Genomic DNA, 18,006 nt, shown 5'->3' on the forward strand with positions numbered 1-18,006 from the left:
AAGGAGCTATCTTACCTGACAAATCAAAGTGCTTTTTGCAACAGGTGAAAATCAGCTGTTTATGGAGTTGCCTCCCATATAGTAGGAAGTCACAAAAACCTTTTTTTTTTTTTAAATCTTGACAAAAGTGGCATTTTAATTGAACTTCAATATATGTTTTTCACATTGAACATAAAAAACAATCAACTTTTTCATTTAGTGGTATATAAATAGCAGGGAATTCCATCAGTATGTAAATCTCACTGGGGAAATACCCCTAGTTTTTAGTACGAAACTGTTTATAGCACCCTAATCAAAAGTACAGTACTAAATTGTAGTCTTTCTATCTTTGCAATGGCAATGCCTACTGTGCATGAATTATGTTTATTCTTATATTTACATCTTAAAATACAATTTGGCAGAAGCATATAAATATGGCAAGTATAATTGAAATACAGATAAAAAATATAATCACATACATTTTATATCAAAAGTCACAGGTAGCTAAAATAGATGGACTTTGTGTTATAGAAGTTAAAAGTATTCTACAGCAAGAAAACCTTAAAATTCAAATGTAAAAAATTACAAAACAAAACAACCCAAATTCTCAACTACATTATTATTTAAATGTTTAACATACAAACATAATATTGCATCTTAGATTAAGACTAGTCAGGGTCGGCTTAAGGAAAGGACTCAAAATGAAAAGATAGCTGCATGTACGAGTGTTTAGAAAACGAAGTGAAAATAAGAAATTCAGATCTAAAGGGAAACACATCAATACATGTTTTTTAGTGAAATTTTTCTTCCTGGTTCCATTTAGATAATTATTTAGACCACAGTCAATCACTTAAATTATACAACCATTTAATACATATTTATTGCTGACAGTTTATCATGTACATAATACTTCTGTCTGTCCTGTTTTGTCTTCTGAAATATCTTTTTCCTTCTGATCACTTTCTTCTGTCTTTTGAGCAAGGTCAAGGTGACTTGATTCCTCAGTTAACATAGTGTTTGTTTCAAGAGATTTCCTACTTTCTGTTTCAATTGAAGTAGTTTCTTGAGAGTCTATTTTTAGATTTGTTACTTGATCACAGATATCGGTTCCAGGATCTTGACTTTGTATACTTTCTTTATTGTACATTACATCTGTATCCTTTTGTGTCACAGTTTCTGAGCTTATAATGTCTTTTTTTACAGGTGATTCTTCATGATAATTTGATTCTGTCTCTAGTTTTGGTTTTTGTTCACTAGAAACTTTTGCCTGGAATAAAATAAAAAAAATTACATACTGGAAATGATTTATTAAAAGAAATATTTAGGTTGAAATTTTTTATAGCACAAAAAATTTCAGTATCTCCATAAATAATCAGTCAAATTTTACATATCCCAGGACCTCTACAACTGAATTTCAAGATATCCTTAACTAAAAAGCTATTTATAGAGGTCCACAATTATTTCAAGAGCCTCGCAATACAATTTAATGCTGTCCTGAAATTTATTTATGGGGGACCTGAAGTATATAAGGATAAACTGAAATCGAATTATTGAGGTCCTGGAATATTCAGCAGTTCTGAAAAAGAACTATTTTGAATAGAGATGAGCCTCATATGGAGAAATATTTTTAAAGTACATGTACCACATGCAGTGGTGGAATCTGTTTCTATAAGATATAATGATCATTAGGCAATATGTAAACATACTTCAATTTTCTTTTTCAATGATCGACAAACAAAAACCAGGTTCTTTTTATAGTTCTTTTTATGCGAAGACATTATTTGGATCATCACAATAGGAAATTTAGAAGAAAGCAAGAAAATTTGACGTCATTATTGAACTTTGACCAATGAAGAACTGAGAATAATTGATACATTTGGTAATTCAGTTATTCGTTTGTTTGTTTGTTTTGCATATTTATATGTTCATTCAAACTACTTCCTGTATAATTTTCCTTCATTTCAAAAGAGTAAATACTTTTTCCCATGACTAGATATACTACTATTGGCATTTCATTTTCTCCAAGATTGCAGGGTAATCTTTTTGTCACATATGTTTTCAATGAGCAAGCATTCTTCTCAAAAATCTAACATATCATGTAATTACAGTGAAACCTGTGCAATATGACACTCTGGGGGACCTGAAAAAACTTTTCAGTCTCGTTCAGTCTCGTTGAAATCTCGTTCTTAAATTATTTCCAAAACATGAATTACAAGTGGAATATATCAATGAATTTTAAAAATATTATAATCAAACATAACTCTGTGAAAAAATTGTGTATTTACAATGAATAGTTTTTGAGTAATTCAGTTTTAAAATTTTACAACCAATCAAGTCAGTATTTTAAGCCAAAATTTTGAGAAAATGGGTTAGGGATACAAAAAATGATTTAACAAGAATCATGTACATCCCATATCATTTTGGTCTTTTCAAATTTCTTATATATATATTTTTTCAATCATTTATATTAAGATAGTTCAAATAATATGCATTTTGTTCTTAAAACTGAGAAAAATCACAAAAATACAAAATTGACAGCATGGTAAATTTTACACAAAAAAGAGTCAAAATATGATAAAACTTTCTTATATTAACACCTACCTATAGTTTTTTTGAGTAAAATTTATTCAGATTGACCCACTTCATCTTTATAGAAAGTACGAAAAAAAGTTTAATTGTGGAACTGTGATTTTTTTCACGATAATAGCCCAAAAACAGCTAAAAATCGATGAAAAATGGGAAAAATCTATAAAATTGGGTACTTTCAAAGGACCGTAGCAAAAAAAGAAGTGCCCCGCCATATGATTTTTTCTTCACCAATTATTTTGTTACAGTCTTATAAACCCCAAAATCAGGTTAAGAAAAAAAGTTTAATTCCAGAAATTTTTGGCTCATCAGAGGTGTACATCCTTAAGCAAGGTGTTGTAATCATGGTAATACTTAGGTTTTTTCTACAGGGATAGGCATATTTTGGGACAATGAAAATGTGTCCGTTAAAGCAGGATGATGGAATACCCAGGTGTCAGATTAGGCATGTTACATTGTACCAGTACTTACATTAGAACCTGGATTCAATGTAGCTAATTCATTAAACATATTAACAGCATTATGTAACATCTCTTTCAGTTCAGGACTTTCTGCTCGATCAGCCGCTAATTCATTTCTCTGTAATAAAATCGAGAAACTTGATTGAAATGAGTATAAAAAAGAGAAAGAACATTCTAAGAAAATTGATATATTAATTTTTGCTAAATTTTCAATATTTCAATCTGTTTAATCAAAACATCATTTTTACCCCTCATTGAAATACACACCTGTCCTCTTTTTGTAGGGTCAGCCCCGGACCCTAGTAGAAGATACACCATTTCTTCATGTCCCCTATCTGCTGCCCAGTGAAGGGCTGTCCATAAATTCTGTCAAAATAAAACTATATAAAATGTACTGCATGAAAATAATAATAATTCGTTAAACATATATGGCAATCAGATGTCTAAGCTTTGCACATCTTCAGTAATTCCAGTTCGATTACCTAATATGCAAATGGTGACTTAAAGATTAACATAATGTAGAGGTAGTACCTGTACAGTACCTGATAAAAGGGAGATAATTTGTGTAACTTTTCTTAACTTTTAAAAAAAATATATTGCTTTTTGGGCGGTAACTTTAATATGACTTAAATTAGCAAATTAGTTGTTATCAAATTGCAATGTAAATCTTTACAATCTTGTATACATTAGATTATTCTTTACTTTACAGCCATAACTTTAAGCCTTTTGTGCTTTTCTTTAACAGTAAATTATTTTTTTGAAAATATTTAAGATTATTTACTGCATTCTTATTTAGATATTTTACTCTCTCTGATTTTTTACTTTAACAAATTCACAACTAATAATAATTAATTGGCTAAATAACTTCAGAACTATAAATAACAATTTATTGGATAAGTAGCTAGATGAGTACATCATTTTCTTAATACAGTCAAAAATTTCACACAAAAATAAATATACAGTGAAACCTGACTAAACCAAATCCTGCATTAACCGAAAACCTGTCTAAATCAAACCTAATCGTAAGCACCGTCATATCAAATTATGTGCATTGTGAACCTGATAAAACCGAACATTGGCCAAAACCGAACAAAATCTTAAGTCCCGAAGACGTTCGGTTTAAACAGGTTTCACTGTAACATTGACATCCATAGGAAACTTATTTTGTGGACACTCAAAATTAAAACTTTTAGCCCTTTCGTGATGGCTCATTGGCAATTCATTTAGCACTGTTTGCTACCACTTTTATGAATTCATTTAAGGTGGTACCTAACACTTTCACTAAAATTATTTTGGCTCGTTTAATTTTCATAACATTTTGACTAAGTATTTACTTTGACCCTTTGACAAAAATATAAAAATTTCAAAAAATTTGAACCAACCATTTTATCAGAAAAAATACACTGGTTATATAGCAGTTTGACAAACACTAATTTTGATCATTGAAAAGCTTTAAAATGCCTTCACAACGCAACGTAGTTAAAACGTTTAGCTGATTTTAGAGAGTTATCTCCCTGTAGTGTTAGGTACCACCTTAAAAGAAGATTAAAGTTTGATTTTTTTACTTGGTAAAGTGATGTACTTTAGTTTAAGGACTGATTTTTGTTTTGTGGACATGGGTCATTTCAAATTGGTGTATGTGACTACTCCTCAAAAAAAACATTTATTGATGAGAGACATGGGAGTCCCTTCCTACTCTCTAAAACGGTTAAAGGTGGTACCTAACGCTACAGGGAGAAAACTCGGTAAAAACAGCTTAACCTTTTAATCACATTGTATTGTAAAGAAAATATTAAGCTTCTCAATGATCAAAATTAGTGTTTGTTAAACTACTATATATCTAACCATTTTTTTCAGAGAAAGTGATTGGTTCAAGTTTTTTGAAATTTTTATATTTTTTTCAAAGGGTCAAAGTAAATATTTTGTCAAAATGTTACGAAAATTAAACGTGCCAAATTAATTTTAGTCATTGTGTTGGGTACCACATTAAATTGCAAGTCTGATTTTGGTAAATATGGTTGATATAAGTAAACCACAATTTTTTTAGACTTAATACCAGTGTCCTATAATTTGTAAGCAAAATTTGTTTAAAACCACAAAATAAAAAATCCACCAAATGTTTCCTCATTACACAAAAAACTACCAATGAAAATAAAAATTCAATACACAATGCTATGAATATTCATGACACAATGCTATGAATATTCATGAGATTTAACTTACAGATCCATATGCATTAATCTGACAGCCTCCTTCAATGAGTGCACTGGCGACATCAGGATGATTATGGTAAGCTGCATACATTAAACCAGTAAAATCTGCCTGAAACATACACATCCAATTACTGTTAATTCAGAAATTATTGTGTAATTATTGTGTGAATTTATTTATGCGATTATGTCATCTTAGACTAAAATGCAACTTTAATTTATGCGATATTGAAAAAATTCTTATTTAATCCATATAAAAATTTTCAAAATGCAACCTTAATTATAGCGATCATTACCCTGTCACATTTTTCAAAATAATAAAAACATTACAATAAGAGAAGAAGCCTCAGAAAAACCAGGGATGATGAGAAAAAAAAGAAGGCAATTGAAATATTTGCAATAAGCATAATTGTCCCTTACGAACTGGAGGCTATTTTCCCAGGTGGATTTCTTTTTTTCGTAAAAGTAATTTCTTTGTAGAAAAGAGACAATGTATTAAACATTGTTGTAGTATATAAATCATTCACATGATGTTATGATGAATGTCAGACACTGTTTACAATTATTTTTTATTGTCTTAGGTGCAGATCAGGGATATTTGTAACAGAATGAGGATGTATTGGACTGAGATTTAAAAAAAATTTCTTTACTATTGCGATCAGACTGTCAAAAATGTGAGTCCCATTCCAATTGCAAAATTTTGTTTAGGGCAATTATAACTATCTTAAGCAAAGAACCCTTGATATGGCTGTAAGAATATTATGCAAAGCATTAATAATTAAGTTCAAGATTTCCAATGTTTAATTTATTTACCTCTAAATCTTTAAGATTGCTACAACCTTTACAATTCAGATAATTTCCTGCTGCTATTAGCATGTAAGTTATTTACCCTAACAACTCGCCTCTAAATCTCCAAGATCACTAGAACCGTTACAATTCAGATCACTGCCTGCTGTGATTAGCATGTGAGTTATCTCCCCATACAACTCACCTCTAAATCTCCAAGATCACTACATCCTTTACAATTCAAATCACTTCCTACTGAGATTAGCATGTGAGTTAACTCCCCTAACAACTCACCTCTAAATCTCCAAGATCACTACAACCTTTACAATTCAGATCACTTCCTGTTGAGATTAGCATGTGAGTTATCTCCCCTAACAACTCACCTATAAATCTCCAAGATCACTACATCCTTCACAATTCAGATCACCTCCTGCTGAGATTAGCATGTGAGTTATCTCCCCTTACGACTCACCTCTAAATCTCCAAGATCACTACAACCTTAACAATTCAGATCACTTCCTGTTGAAATTAGCATGTGAGTTATCTCCCCTAACAACTCACCTCTAAATCTCCAAGATCACTACATCCTTTACAATTCAGATCACTTCCTGCTGCAATTAACATGTGAGTTATCTCCCCTAACGACTCATCATCCTTTTCCTGTGATCTTGCTGTTTCAAGAAGGGCTGTTCTTTTATCCTAAAATTCATAAAATAGGACTACCGATAAATATAAGTGGTACTTTGAAAGAACAGTAACTATATTACATTAGAGAACTGGTCATCCAGTTATAAAAATTTGAAATGTGATCAGACTTAAAATTCAACCAATCAAAATAATGTATTTGTGTATCGAGGACAAATTTTGTACCCCACTTACCGAGTAAATTTTTATGACTGTACACCTGATCTCTATGCTTCTGGAATACATTTAGGTTGAAACTTTCAAAAATAAATTCTGTGATGAAAATGATTCAATCATGAAATAAATATTGATGTGAAATTGATGGATTTCACCTATTTCTGAAAGTGAGGACAAAATGTTCTTCATCATCATTTTGACAGAAATATATTTTTTGCTTGTTTTTTCTTTGATATCAACCCTATGGAGTGTCATCAAATTTGTCTCATTTTACTTGCTAACACTTGATGATTTCATTCTACTTTATACGTTTTTTACACTGTAAAATTTAAAAAAAAAACATTTTAGAAAATTGATGTAGTGTTATAAAAACAATTTCAGAGATGTGTGCACATTGAGTTATTTCCCTTGTGATGTAAACATGTTTTGATGTTGACTGATGCATTAACAACTTCGCTTTTGCAAAATTCATTTAAAAAAAAAAATGCAAAATGTGCAAAACCCTGGATACAGACACAGATGACTTAAAAAAAATGTTGACTTATCTATCAGTTTCTGTGAAAAAATCATTATCATGAATGAAGTAGAGTTATCTCCCATTAAATACATAAATTAATAACATAATAATAATCTTTATTGTCATATAAACAAATTAAACCAGATTTTGACCAAAAAATTGGCACCTATTCAACACAGAAAATATTTTATTTAAGTCTTTTGTTATCTCCAAATCCTATAACCAATGAATATTCTATAAGAGAGTAACCATTTAACTCGAATTCAAGGGGGGTATGTTTTTTTTTATCTCAGTCAAAAGTTTGGCCGATAAATTTTATTCAGTTTTCAACGCTATCAATTTTTTTTTATAAAATTCAACACTATAAGGTATGGGGAAAATCTTTCTTCTTTTGTCATCTGCTTGACCAGAACCTTTTTTTCCCGTCAAATTGGGGGACAGAATTACATACCCCTCTTTTCGAAATTAAATGGTCGTTCCCTAATATTATTTATCATTTACTAAATAGTATAATTATTTACAGCAACATGGAGTCTGACATACGATTTGTATACCCCCCTTTTTGAAATTAAATGGTCGTTCCCTAATATTATTTATCATTTACTAAATAGTATAATTATTTACAGCAACATGGAGTCTGACATACGATTTGTATACCCCCCTTTTTGAAATTAAATGGTCGTTCCCTAATATTATTTATCATTTACTAAATAGTATGATTATTTACAGCAACATGGAGTCTGACATATGATTTGTATACCCCCCTTTTTGAAGTTAAATGGTCGTTCCCTAATATTTTCAGTGTTATTATTTAAGGAAGCTGGCTTGTGCTGTTTTAGATGTTTTGCCAGGTTTCGGAATCCTCTTGTTTTATCCATTTGAATGCATTAAAAAAATTTGCTCGGTGACCCCCATTTTTCTTTTTGTAATTCTTTTACATGTATAATGATAAGCCATCTGTAAAAGTCTTTTAAAATTTTAATTACTTTTTAACAGTTTTTGAGAACTTCAACTTGTCAATGATAAAGCTATGAAAAGTTAAGAGAGAATATTTTCCCGCCAAAATTTCAATGGCCTTTATTTCGAAAACAAGCACGGTGACCTATATATTTTTATTGCTCTTTGGAATCCTGTATTAATCCCCTATCTATATAAACTAGTGTTTTGAAAGGTTAATTACTTTGAAACTGAGAAGCGAACTCCCTTAAAGCTTCATGCAGTCTAACATTGTTTGTACCTACTTTATTCTGTAAGGTGATATCTGCACCAAGATTGAGTAGAACTCTTACAGCCTTACTATGATTCCAATAACAAGCACAGTGTAATGCAGTCCAATCATTCTGAAAAATACAACAGAAATTATAGACAAATCATGATTTGGATGGAGAGTTGTCTCAATGGCACTCATACCACATCTTCTAATATCTATATATTTTCATATTACAGACTTTGACTCCCAAGTACATATCTTTGACAAAATATTTACTTTGGTGTGTTGACAAAAATTCAAGAAATTTGAACCACACAATTAACAGGTTTAATTTAATTGGATATATAGCAGTTTGACAAACACTAATTTTGATCATTGAGAAGTTTCATTTCTATTAACCGATAGTATATAATTAAAAGGTTCAGCTGATTTTTAAAGAGTTTATTCCTTTTGACATTCTGTACCCCCTTAAGTTGAAAAGACTGATGAAAATGCTGATACCTTATCTTGTACATTGACCTCAGCTCCAGCCTCCACCAATATCTTTATAATATCCCCATGGCCCTTCATAGCTGCATGATGGAGTGGTGTATTTCCTCTCTGAAAATGAGAAAAAAATCCAATATCTTTAACACATTTAAGAGATCAACATGATCAAGCTACATGTTTATGCAATGCAGGGTTCTCACTAAGGTGAGTCCATGAGTCCTGGACTCATCATTTTCAAAACTAGGGAGTCCACAGATGCATGAAGATAGAAATATTTTGTATAAACTAAACACAGTTAAACACAATATCATCATTTTATAGCAAAAGTTTAAAAAGTAATCTGAATTTAATGTCATTTCATTGCTTTGTTAGGCCATAGAGACTTAAATATTACATTATATTGCAATAAAATATCTTCTCCTTGCTGTTGGACTCACCATGGCCAAAAATGATGAGTCCCTGGACTCGCCTTTAAAAGTCCTTAACGAGAACCCTGCAATGTACATCAGAAAAATAAAAATAAAACGAAAGTTGAGTACCATTTAATTTTAGTGTAATCCTCACTGTCTTTTAGTGGTAATGTGAAACTCTATTGCAAGGATAAGATGCTATCTAAAATGATTTTAAAGATTGTGTTATAGATGTGATTCTATGATTTCTAGAAAAAAGATTGTATTTGAAACTTCCCTTTTAACAAGGATGATATTTGAAAGTTGTGGAAAAACACTGTTGCACACAATGAGACAGCAGTAAAAAGAAAGAAGACAAAACTGGTACACTGCCTTTTAACAACCTCTCAAGAGTACATCATCATGTAGGTATTACTGTAATTAATTGGTTGTCATTGTTGCTTTCTATCCTATCTGTTTTTCGATTGTTTATTATAATAAAATAAAATTGAGAATGGAAATGGGGATTGTGTCAAAGCGATAACAACCTGACCATACAGCAATTGGTCTTCAATGTACCCGGAGGTGTCCTTCAGCTGGCCCCTAAACAAATATGAATTCTAGTTCAGTGATAATGGACGTCATACTAAACTTCCAATTATACTAAGAGTGTTTTTGTTTTTTTCATTGGTAAAATGCGTTTCAACTATAACCATGAAAGTCATGAAAACTGGTATCAAACTTATAAACGTGAATCCAAAGAAGTATATGTATATAGAACAGAATTATCACAGGGCAATCAACAAAGAAAAGACATGTGTTACACTTAAATCCATATAAGACGTTCAAATACTTTTTTAATCTATTAGTTTGTTACTGTACAGAATGTTTTTTCTTCCTGGGATATTCTTACACTGAATATAAGGTTTTGGTTTTCCGGATTGAATTGTTTCATATTTTGTCATGTCTGAACTTTCACATGACTTTTAATAGCTTAAATTACAGTAGGTTTTTTATTCATTGTTGAAGATAGTACCATGACCTATATTTGCTTGCATACACAAGATCTTGACTACGATTGATAGTTGTATCATTTACAATCATGCCATATCTCCTCATATTAATACTCATATAATTAACAAACACAATTTAAAAGTGGAAAAAGACCTTCTATAATGACAGGCCTCACATACATTTGCAAAAACTTTAATTGTCTAAAAGATAAAGATTAGTAGCATCAAGGATCCGGAAATTTTTTCACCTAATTTCGGTCATTTTCATATAACTTAAAAGTTGGTGCCCCTTTTCAAAAACAGATTGTCAAAATCTCATTACTGCATGAGTATGCTCCTACTCGTAGCATCAACGAACTTGTTTAACTGTTGCATCGCGTTTACTTCATGATTTATCCTACCATTTTCCTAAAATCGATCAAGAGCAATTAAGGGAAGGCAACAGTTTAAGAATAAAATGATTTTAATGACTCAAAATCGTAATTTTCTCAGTCATCGCTTACGTTTCTTTCGATTCTGAAGTCGAAATTCAAACCGGATGTAATGCGACAATACTAAAACGAACAATTCCGGACTTATTCCCGGGATTAGTTTTGTTTATCAAATTCACAGGAACACATCGTTTTTTTAATATTTTACCTTTAATAGTGTAAGAATATTAATGAAAATAGTTGCACTTGCTTTATTTAGCAAGAAATCATTTTAAATTTACGATTTAGTGTCAAATCTGTGGAAGAGAATTTTAGGCATGCGTATCATAGTAAACAAAGCACGTGTGTTAGTAGTGAAAAAAATCTTTTTTCTACGTAAATTAAATCAAGTTTTAATTTAATTTTAAATCATAATTGACAATTGTCTTAGCTGAAAAGTAATTAAATAATGAAGACAGTTGGTATTGAATTTTAATTTCTTTATAATATTAGTTCGGAGCTTGTGATTTAAAATAGCCAGGTATGAATTAAAAACACAGGTAAAGAGATTGGCGATCATTAGCCCATAGCTCCCCGAGGCATTAATATAGCTATTAGGAGGGCCCTCAGGATTATAACACTTTACTGGAGTGGCAGTTTAATTACATAAAATCGATAACAAAACAACAATATGTTTAAAATGGCGATTTGAAACTCAATCTCAACGAAATGACCGAAATTATTTCTGTTGAAAAATAAAATTTCACCTAAATCCCAATAAATGATTTAGGACTTTTGAGTTTCCAAATCGGTCATGTCTGGCATATATGACCGTTTCCGGACCCTTGAGTAGCATCATGAAATACTGGTAACTTGTAGTAGTTCTACTGAAGATGCATAAAATATTTGCCACTGGACGTTAAGCAAACAGACAATCAATCATACCAGTAACTCCTCCTGAAGTTGCATGAAATATTTGCCACTGGACATTAAGCAAACAACAAGCGATCATACCTGAGTATCTCCTCCTGAAGTTGCATGAAATATTTGCCACTGGACATTAAGCAAATAACAGACAATCAATCATACCAGTAACTCCTATTGTAGTTGCATGACATATTTGCCACTGGACATTAAGCAAATAACAGACAAACATACCAGTATCTCCTCCTGAAGATACTTGACACATTTGCCACTGGACATTAAGCAAACATTAAGCGATCATACCAGTATCTCCTCCTAAAGTTGCATGAAATATTTGCCACTGGACATTATGCAAACAACAAGCAAACATACCTGTATCTCCCCCTGAAGATGCATAACATATTTGCTACTGGACAATAAGCAAATAAGACAATCAGTCATACCAGTAACTCCTCCTGAAGTTGCATGAAATAATTGCCACTGGATGTTAAGCAAATAACAGACAATCAATCTTATCAGCAACCCCTCCTGAAGATAAATGAAATATTTGCCACTGAACATTAACTAAACAACAATCAATCAATAATACATTGTACCACTAGCTCCTCCAGAAGATGCATGAAATATTTGCCACTAGATTTGGCAAACAACAATCAATCAATGATACTAGTTACTCCTGAAGTTGCATGACATATTTGCCACTGGACATTAAGTAAACAACAATCAATCAATGATACCAGTTACTCCTGAAGGTGCCTGAAATATTTGCCACTGGACATTAAGTAAACAACAATCAATCAATGATAACAGTTACTCCTGAAGGTGCCTGAAATATTTGCCACAGGACATTAAGTAAACAATCAATCAATGATAACAGTTACTCCTGAAGGTACCTGAAATATTTGCCACTGGATGTTAAGCAAACAACAATCAATCAATGATACCAGTAATTTGCCAGTACTATATTCATACTCACAATATCTTGTACATTAACATTACATTTAGCCTCTATCAGAAGTCTTACTATCTCTGTTTTACCCTGTGAAGCAACATGTATCGGGCAACAGTCATGCTGAAAAATAATAAATAAAGACATTGTTCATCAGTCAGGAACATACAACTATCTTATGATGTAACCACCCTTTCTCAGATTTTCCCTTGTGTATCAATATTTTGATACTTTTTTGTGTCAAATTTACCATGTTGTCAATTTTGTAAATTTGTGATTTTTCTCAGTTTTAAGAACAAAATGCATAATTTTAACTTTTTTGTTATAAATGATTGAAAAAATACATATCTAAGAAATTTCATAAGACAAGAATGATATGGGATGTACATGATTCTTGTAAAATCATTTTTTGTATCCCTCTGACACCCATTTTCTAAAAAATTTGGCTAAAAAGACTGACTTGATTGGTCCTATTAAAAATTTGAAAACTGAATTACTCAAAAACTATTCATTGTAAATACACAATTTTTTCACAGAGTTATGTTTGATTATAATATTTTAAAAATTCATTGATATTTTCCACTTGTATCACATGTTTTTGAAATAATTAAAGAACAAGATTTCAACGAGACTGAAACGTCAGAAGAATACATCCTTAAGGATCCATTGATTTAGTCATAATCATGCTAGTGATATCAATACACACTTTCAAAAATTTAAAAGTATACATTTTATTGGCTGATGTTATAAATCCAAGAATTTGGTACATATATAAGACTAAGATTTTACAAAAAAATATTTATCGGTTTTATCCAGTATCATTTTCATGATTATATACATTTGTTTTCCACTTTGGCACTATTATAACTATATATAATGTCACTACCAAGACTAAATAATTATCATTATTAAGTTATATGATATCTGACATATATCATACTCCTATTTAACATGTTTAAAGCAATTCTCAAACTGAATCCTGAAGATAGTAACTAATGTGAATTCATTATTATTCATGGGATACCAATTTTCATGGAATTCGTGGTAATTGCATGAATTGGTAACAACGATTATAAATGATCCAAAAATACAAATTTTCCAAAGAATTGGATACAGACTTTGGCAAATCCACCATATCAAATATCCATGAAAAGGCATGTTTTCCTCAATCCACGAAAAATTGGTATCCATGAAAATAAATGAATCCACATGTTCAGTCTATATATATCAATCAAATAGTCTATACATTTTTAAAGTAATTTTATTCAGCACTAACTTACTGTATAAGATACCCAATTCACATCAATGTCACCAGCTTCTAAAAATTTCTTAACTCGCAGGATATGTCCAAACCCACATGCCTCCCAGAATGCTTCTTGGCGGGATGCGGCTAATCCCATTCTTTAAGGGATTTGTATTATCTGAAATTATAGAACATTCAAACATTGAAGATTTAGATTACAAGTGATTTTATCCTTCTACATGTTCTAGCATGTCTACACTCAACTATAGCTAATGCTCTTTTTTTTCAAGAATCAAGTCATATCTTGTGCACTTGTAAACCTTTGAAAATGAAAATGCAGGTGCGTATAAGAAATAATAAGCATGTGTAGTATGCTGTTTGCTGAACATAATCATATCTATAATTACACCTTATGTAAATGATGTAAGAATCCTGGATTTTGATTGGTTGATAGCTAGTGTATTTTTCACCAATTTACTGTTATCAAATGAATATCGTTCATTTTTTAATGCTGCCGGGGTATTTGTCAAAAGGATATGCCTTTTTCACCCTCTCTGCCGTGGTATTTGCCAAAAAATATTCTATCCAACTGGACGCTTGAACCTCTATGTAGAAGCTTGCACTTTGAGCCGCATGAAAGAATATACCAGCTGCTTCATATCACAAAGAAGAGAACTGTAAGATAACATTCCTTGGTATGGACTGATCATATATCTTCGTGATCTTGGTACTATCCAGTTCCCATAAATTATGGTCTTGAAGTATAGACTTTGGGTACTGACGCTGTTTATCATCTTAACATGTTATTCTTTCATTTGTCTTTATGAATATTGGTTTTACCATGTTTACTGTTTAGTTTGTATTTGATGTTCATATCCATTTGGCATGGCTCTGTACTTGTATATTCTGTCATAGTGTTATTGTTCTATGATAATTTTTGTATTCTTGTCTTTCATTTTTGCTAATTTGCTGCGTCTTTATGCCTTGTTCATGGCCTGGTTGTTGTGTTTCTTTACTTTTACATCCCATCATTGTGCTATTGTAAATTGTGTATTCCTGTCTTTCATTTTTTCCAATGTACTATGACTATATATATGCCTTTTTGTACTTCTATGTTACATTTTTTTTGTTTTTATAGTGATTAGGATTATTACACAATGTTGACTGATGTACCCCTACATGTATCTGTGACATTTTAACCTATTACATGTATTACATGTATGTCTGTTTGTTTTATTCACATGTACACATCGGTGTCAATGTAACATGTATAATGGAATTTAATGCAGCTGTCATACAAGTGAGAGGTTTAGCTAGTTTTAAAACCAGGTTTAATTCATCATTTTCAATAAAAAGGGTTTTCAACATAAGAAAATGCCTGTACCAACTTTGGAATACAGCAGTTGTTATCCATTTGTTTGATGTGTTTTCCTCAGTGTTCCTTGCAGTGTTCAGTATTTTTGTGATTTTTATATATCATGTATATATATACATATATAATCATACATTTTTTTTCTGTATATCTTTTGTATATAATTCATTTTAACTATTTCTAAATCCCTGCCATGTCTGCCATTCTGATTTTTTGGAGTAGATCATCATTATAATAGAGATATTCTGCTTAGTAGACATTAAATTTTATAGCAGATCTATACGAACATTTTAATGTACATGTATAAGCTTTTATGATAATCATGGTAAATAAACCTTGACAATTTGTCTTATTGTCATGATTGTGGAGGCTGTCAACATGGTCAATATATAATGATTTTTTTGTTTGTGTAAGATAGTTTTATCATTTGTTTATTATAAATTTTATACTGGTGAATATTATGGGGACGAAGTCCCCAATAACAGTAGAAAATTCAATAAAAAAAAAAATTCGGGAAAATTTCCCGAATTTTTCATTGTACTAATGAACTCAAAATCGTTCAATTTTTTTTTGTCGTGTTTTGAAATCCCGGACCTGCGCAGAAATGTACAATGTACTTCCTTTTTCCGGTCTCGTTTGTATGAAACTTTGAGTAAAATATATATTTATCAGTCTAGTATAAAATAGGAAGGAACATGCAATACCAATTTCATTTTTAATAATTCCTTGACTGTCAGACATGCTTGATATATGAAAAAACGTTACCTGATTATAGCGTTTCTTTGTTTACATTGCACATGGCGTCATAATTTAATTAACGTCACAACTAAAATCCCTAACAACAGAACCAAAATCGGAAACGTTACGGTATTTCCTTTTCTTTTTTTTAACAAATATTTAAGTTACAAAAAAATAATTCATACAGACTTCGTCCCCATTTACAGGTAATGCCTGCCTCATATACTCTGATTGTAGAGGTGTTCCTAGATTGGCAAAGGCTAGAAAATATAGATACATTCAATTATTGTACTAATAAATTAAAAATTTGTGTATCCTGTTAAATCATCTTGGTAAAAAATGTCTGAACATAAACATGATAAAAGCAAAAACTGTGACCACCTAGGAGACTTGTGGTGGTTGAGAAAAAGAGAAGTATGTACATTAGGTGAAAAAGACTCTTCGCCCACTGTGGGTCATTGACGTTTTGGACTGTTGGAGTGAAAATATATGCCAGTTGACAGGAGTGCGTTATACATTGTGTTAATAGTGATACACACCCCTGAGTCCAAATAATTATGACGTCTGGCAAGGCTATTAAAAATTTTTTGTGGAAGGCGTCCCAGAAAAAATTAAAATAGCCTTGCCAGACGTCATAATTATTTGGACTACACACGCCTGTGAGTCACCCAGTACTGTAGCTGCAGATTGGAATTGTTGGAAGCTCTTACCATAATAGATTATCAAAATATTTTTTGAACAATTTGCAGACGATCTTCTAAAGGGTCTAAATCATTAACGAATTCAGTTTCCCAGAAAAGTTGTTTACCACAGGCACTTGTTTCTATCCATTGGAATATACGTTGATAGTGGGTCTTCCAATGGATAGAAACAAGTGCCTGTGTTGTTTACCAAAAAAATTAGCATTTTTATTATTTTGCATTTTTTTATTCGCACAATAAAGATTTGTGTAATAGGAGTCCAACTGTTAGCTGTAAACTGTTTAACACACGGTATACTAAAAATTTCAAATCGTAAACTTGCCTGACTTAGAGCTTATCGATAAGAAATCAGTGAAAGTTAATTTGTTGATGATGGGATGAAACTGACACCGGAAACTGTCGATATACAATAAAACAAAACCAATGACGGATAAAAGATATAGACACATCAACATTGACAATCATTGATGACATGCATCTTGAATGAAATATTGTTGATTTAAAAGGTATTCATTTATTAAATAATATCACATGAACTGCTAAATGTACAGACCACTCAATTACATCTGCGTAAAATACCCATTATTCTTCACTTCATTATTTTTAATCACTTATTAAAAAAGGGGGTTTATCTGGATTACACTAAAGACCTGAAAGTGGTATCAGGTCCGTTCGCGCCCAATATACTTTCGCACCCTACACGTTCGCACCTTGCACGTTCGCACCCAAGGTCCGTTCGCACTCTACACGTTCGCGCCCAATTTTAATTCAAATTCCAGTTGAATAATTGGAAAATCATCATTGTTGTTTTTAATAGCTTTCGTGTAAATACTGAATGTATTTATAGCTTGGTATGAGTAAAAGATTGAAGATTTTAAATGAAAAACACAAAAGATAATTGTTTTTAACAGCTGGGTCCCTTTGATCTGAAACAATGAAACAATAAAATATAGCAATACAATATTATAACCAAAATATGATAAAATTTAATCAACACACAAAAAAAAAAAACGTAGTCAGAATCTGAATATCTCACTTCATTTTGAAACAATTAAGTCAATGAAACAAAGTTATAGCAATACACTAACCAAAACATGATAAAGAGTTATTCAACACAAAATAAAACGTTGACAGAATCCCACTTTATTTAGAAAGGAATATTAATTTT

General features: G+C 31.2%; 2 protein-coding genes across 3 annotated transcripts in view; one reads left to right on the top strand and one right to left on the bottom strand.

Moving 5' to 3' along the window:
* Nucleotides 1-311: 311 nt before the first annotated feature.
* Nucleotides 312-17,251, bottom strand: LOC143054550 (uncharacterized). Its single transcript, XM_076227572.1, has 10 exons — nt 17,161-17,251; nt 14,065-14,205; nt 12,812-12,907; nt 9,112-9,210; nt 8,642-8,740; nt 6,584-6,721; nt 5,250-5,348; nt 3,294-3,392; nt 3,037-3,144; nt 312-1,246 (listed from the first exon to the last, which is right to left on the bottom strand). Exons 2-10 carry the CDS (start codon nt 14,182-14,184, stop codon nt 875-877), a joined length of 1,230 nt encoding a protein of 409 aa, XP_076083687.1. The 5' UTR covers nt 14,185-14,205; nt 17,161-17,251; the 3' UTR covers nt 312-874.
* Nucleotides 17,252-17,260: 9 nt separating this feature from the next.
* LOC143054551 (UDP-N-acetylglucosamine transporter TMEM241 homolog) overlaps nt 17,261-18,006 on the top strand; it is a 62,248-nt gene continuing 61,502 nt past the window's right edge. For both annotated transcript variants that reach the window (XM_076227573.1, XM_076227574.1), the window contains exon 1: nt 17,261-17,344. The gene's annotated coding sequence lies outside the window, so the exon portion shown is untranslated. The remainder of the gene's footprint in view (nt 17,345-18,006) is intronic.

This window comes from Mytilus galloprovincialis, chromosome 12, assembly GCF_965363235.1.
Source record: "Mytilus galloprovincialis chromosome 12, xbMytGall1.hap1.1, whole genome shotgun sequence".
Lineage (NCBI taxonomy): Eukaryota > Metazoa > Mollusca > Bivalvia > Mytilida > Mytilidae > Mytilus > Mytilus galloprovincialis.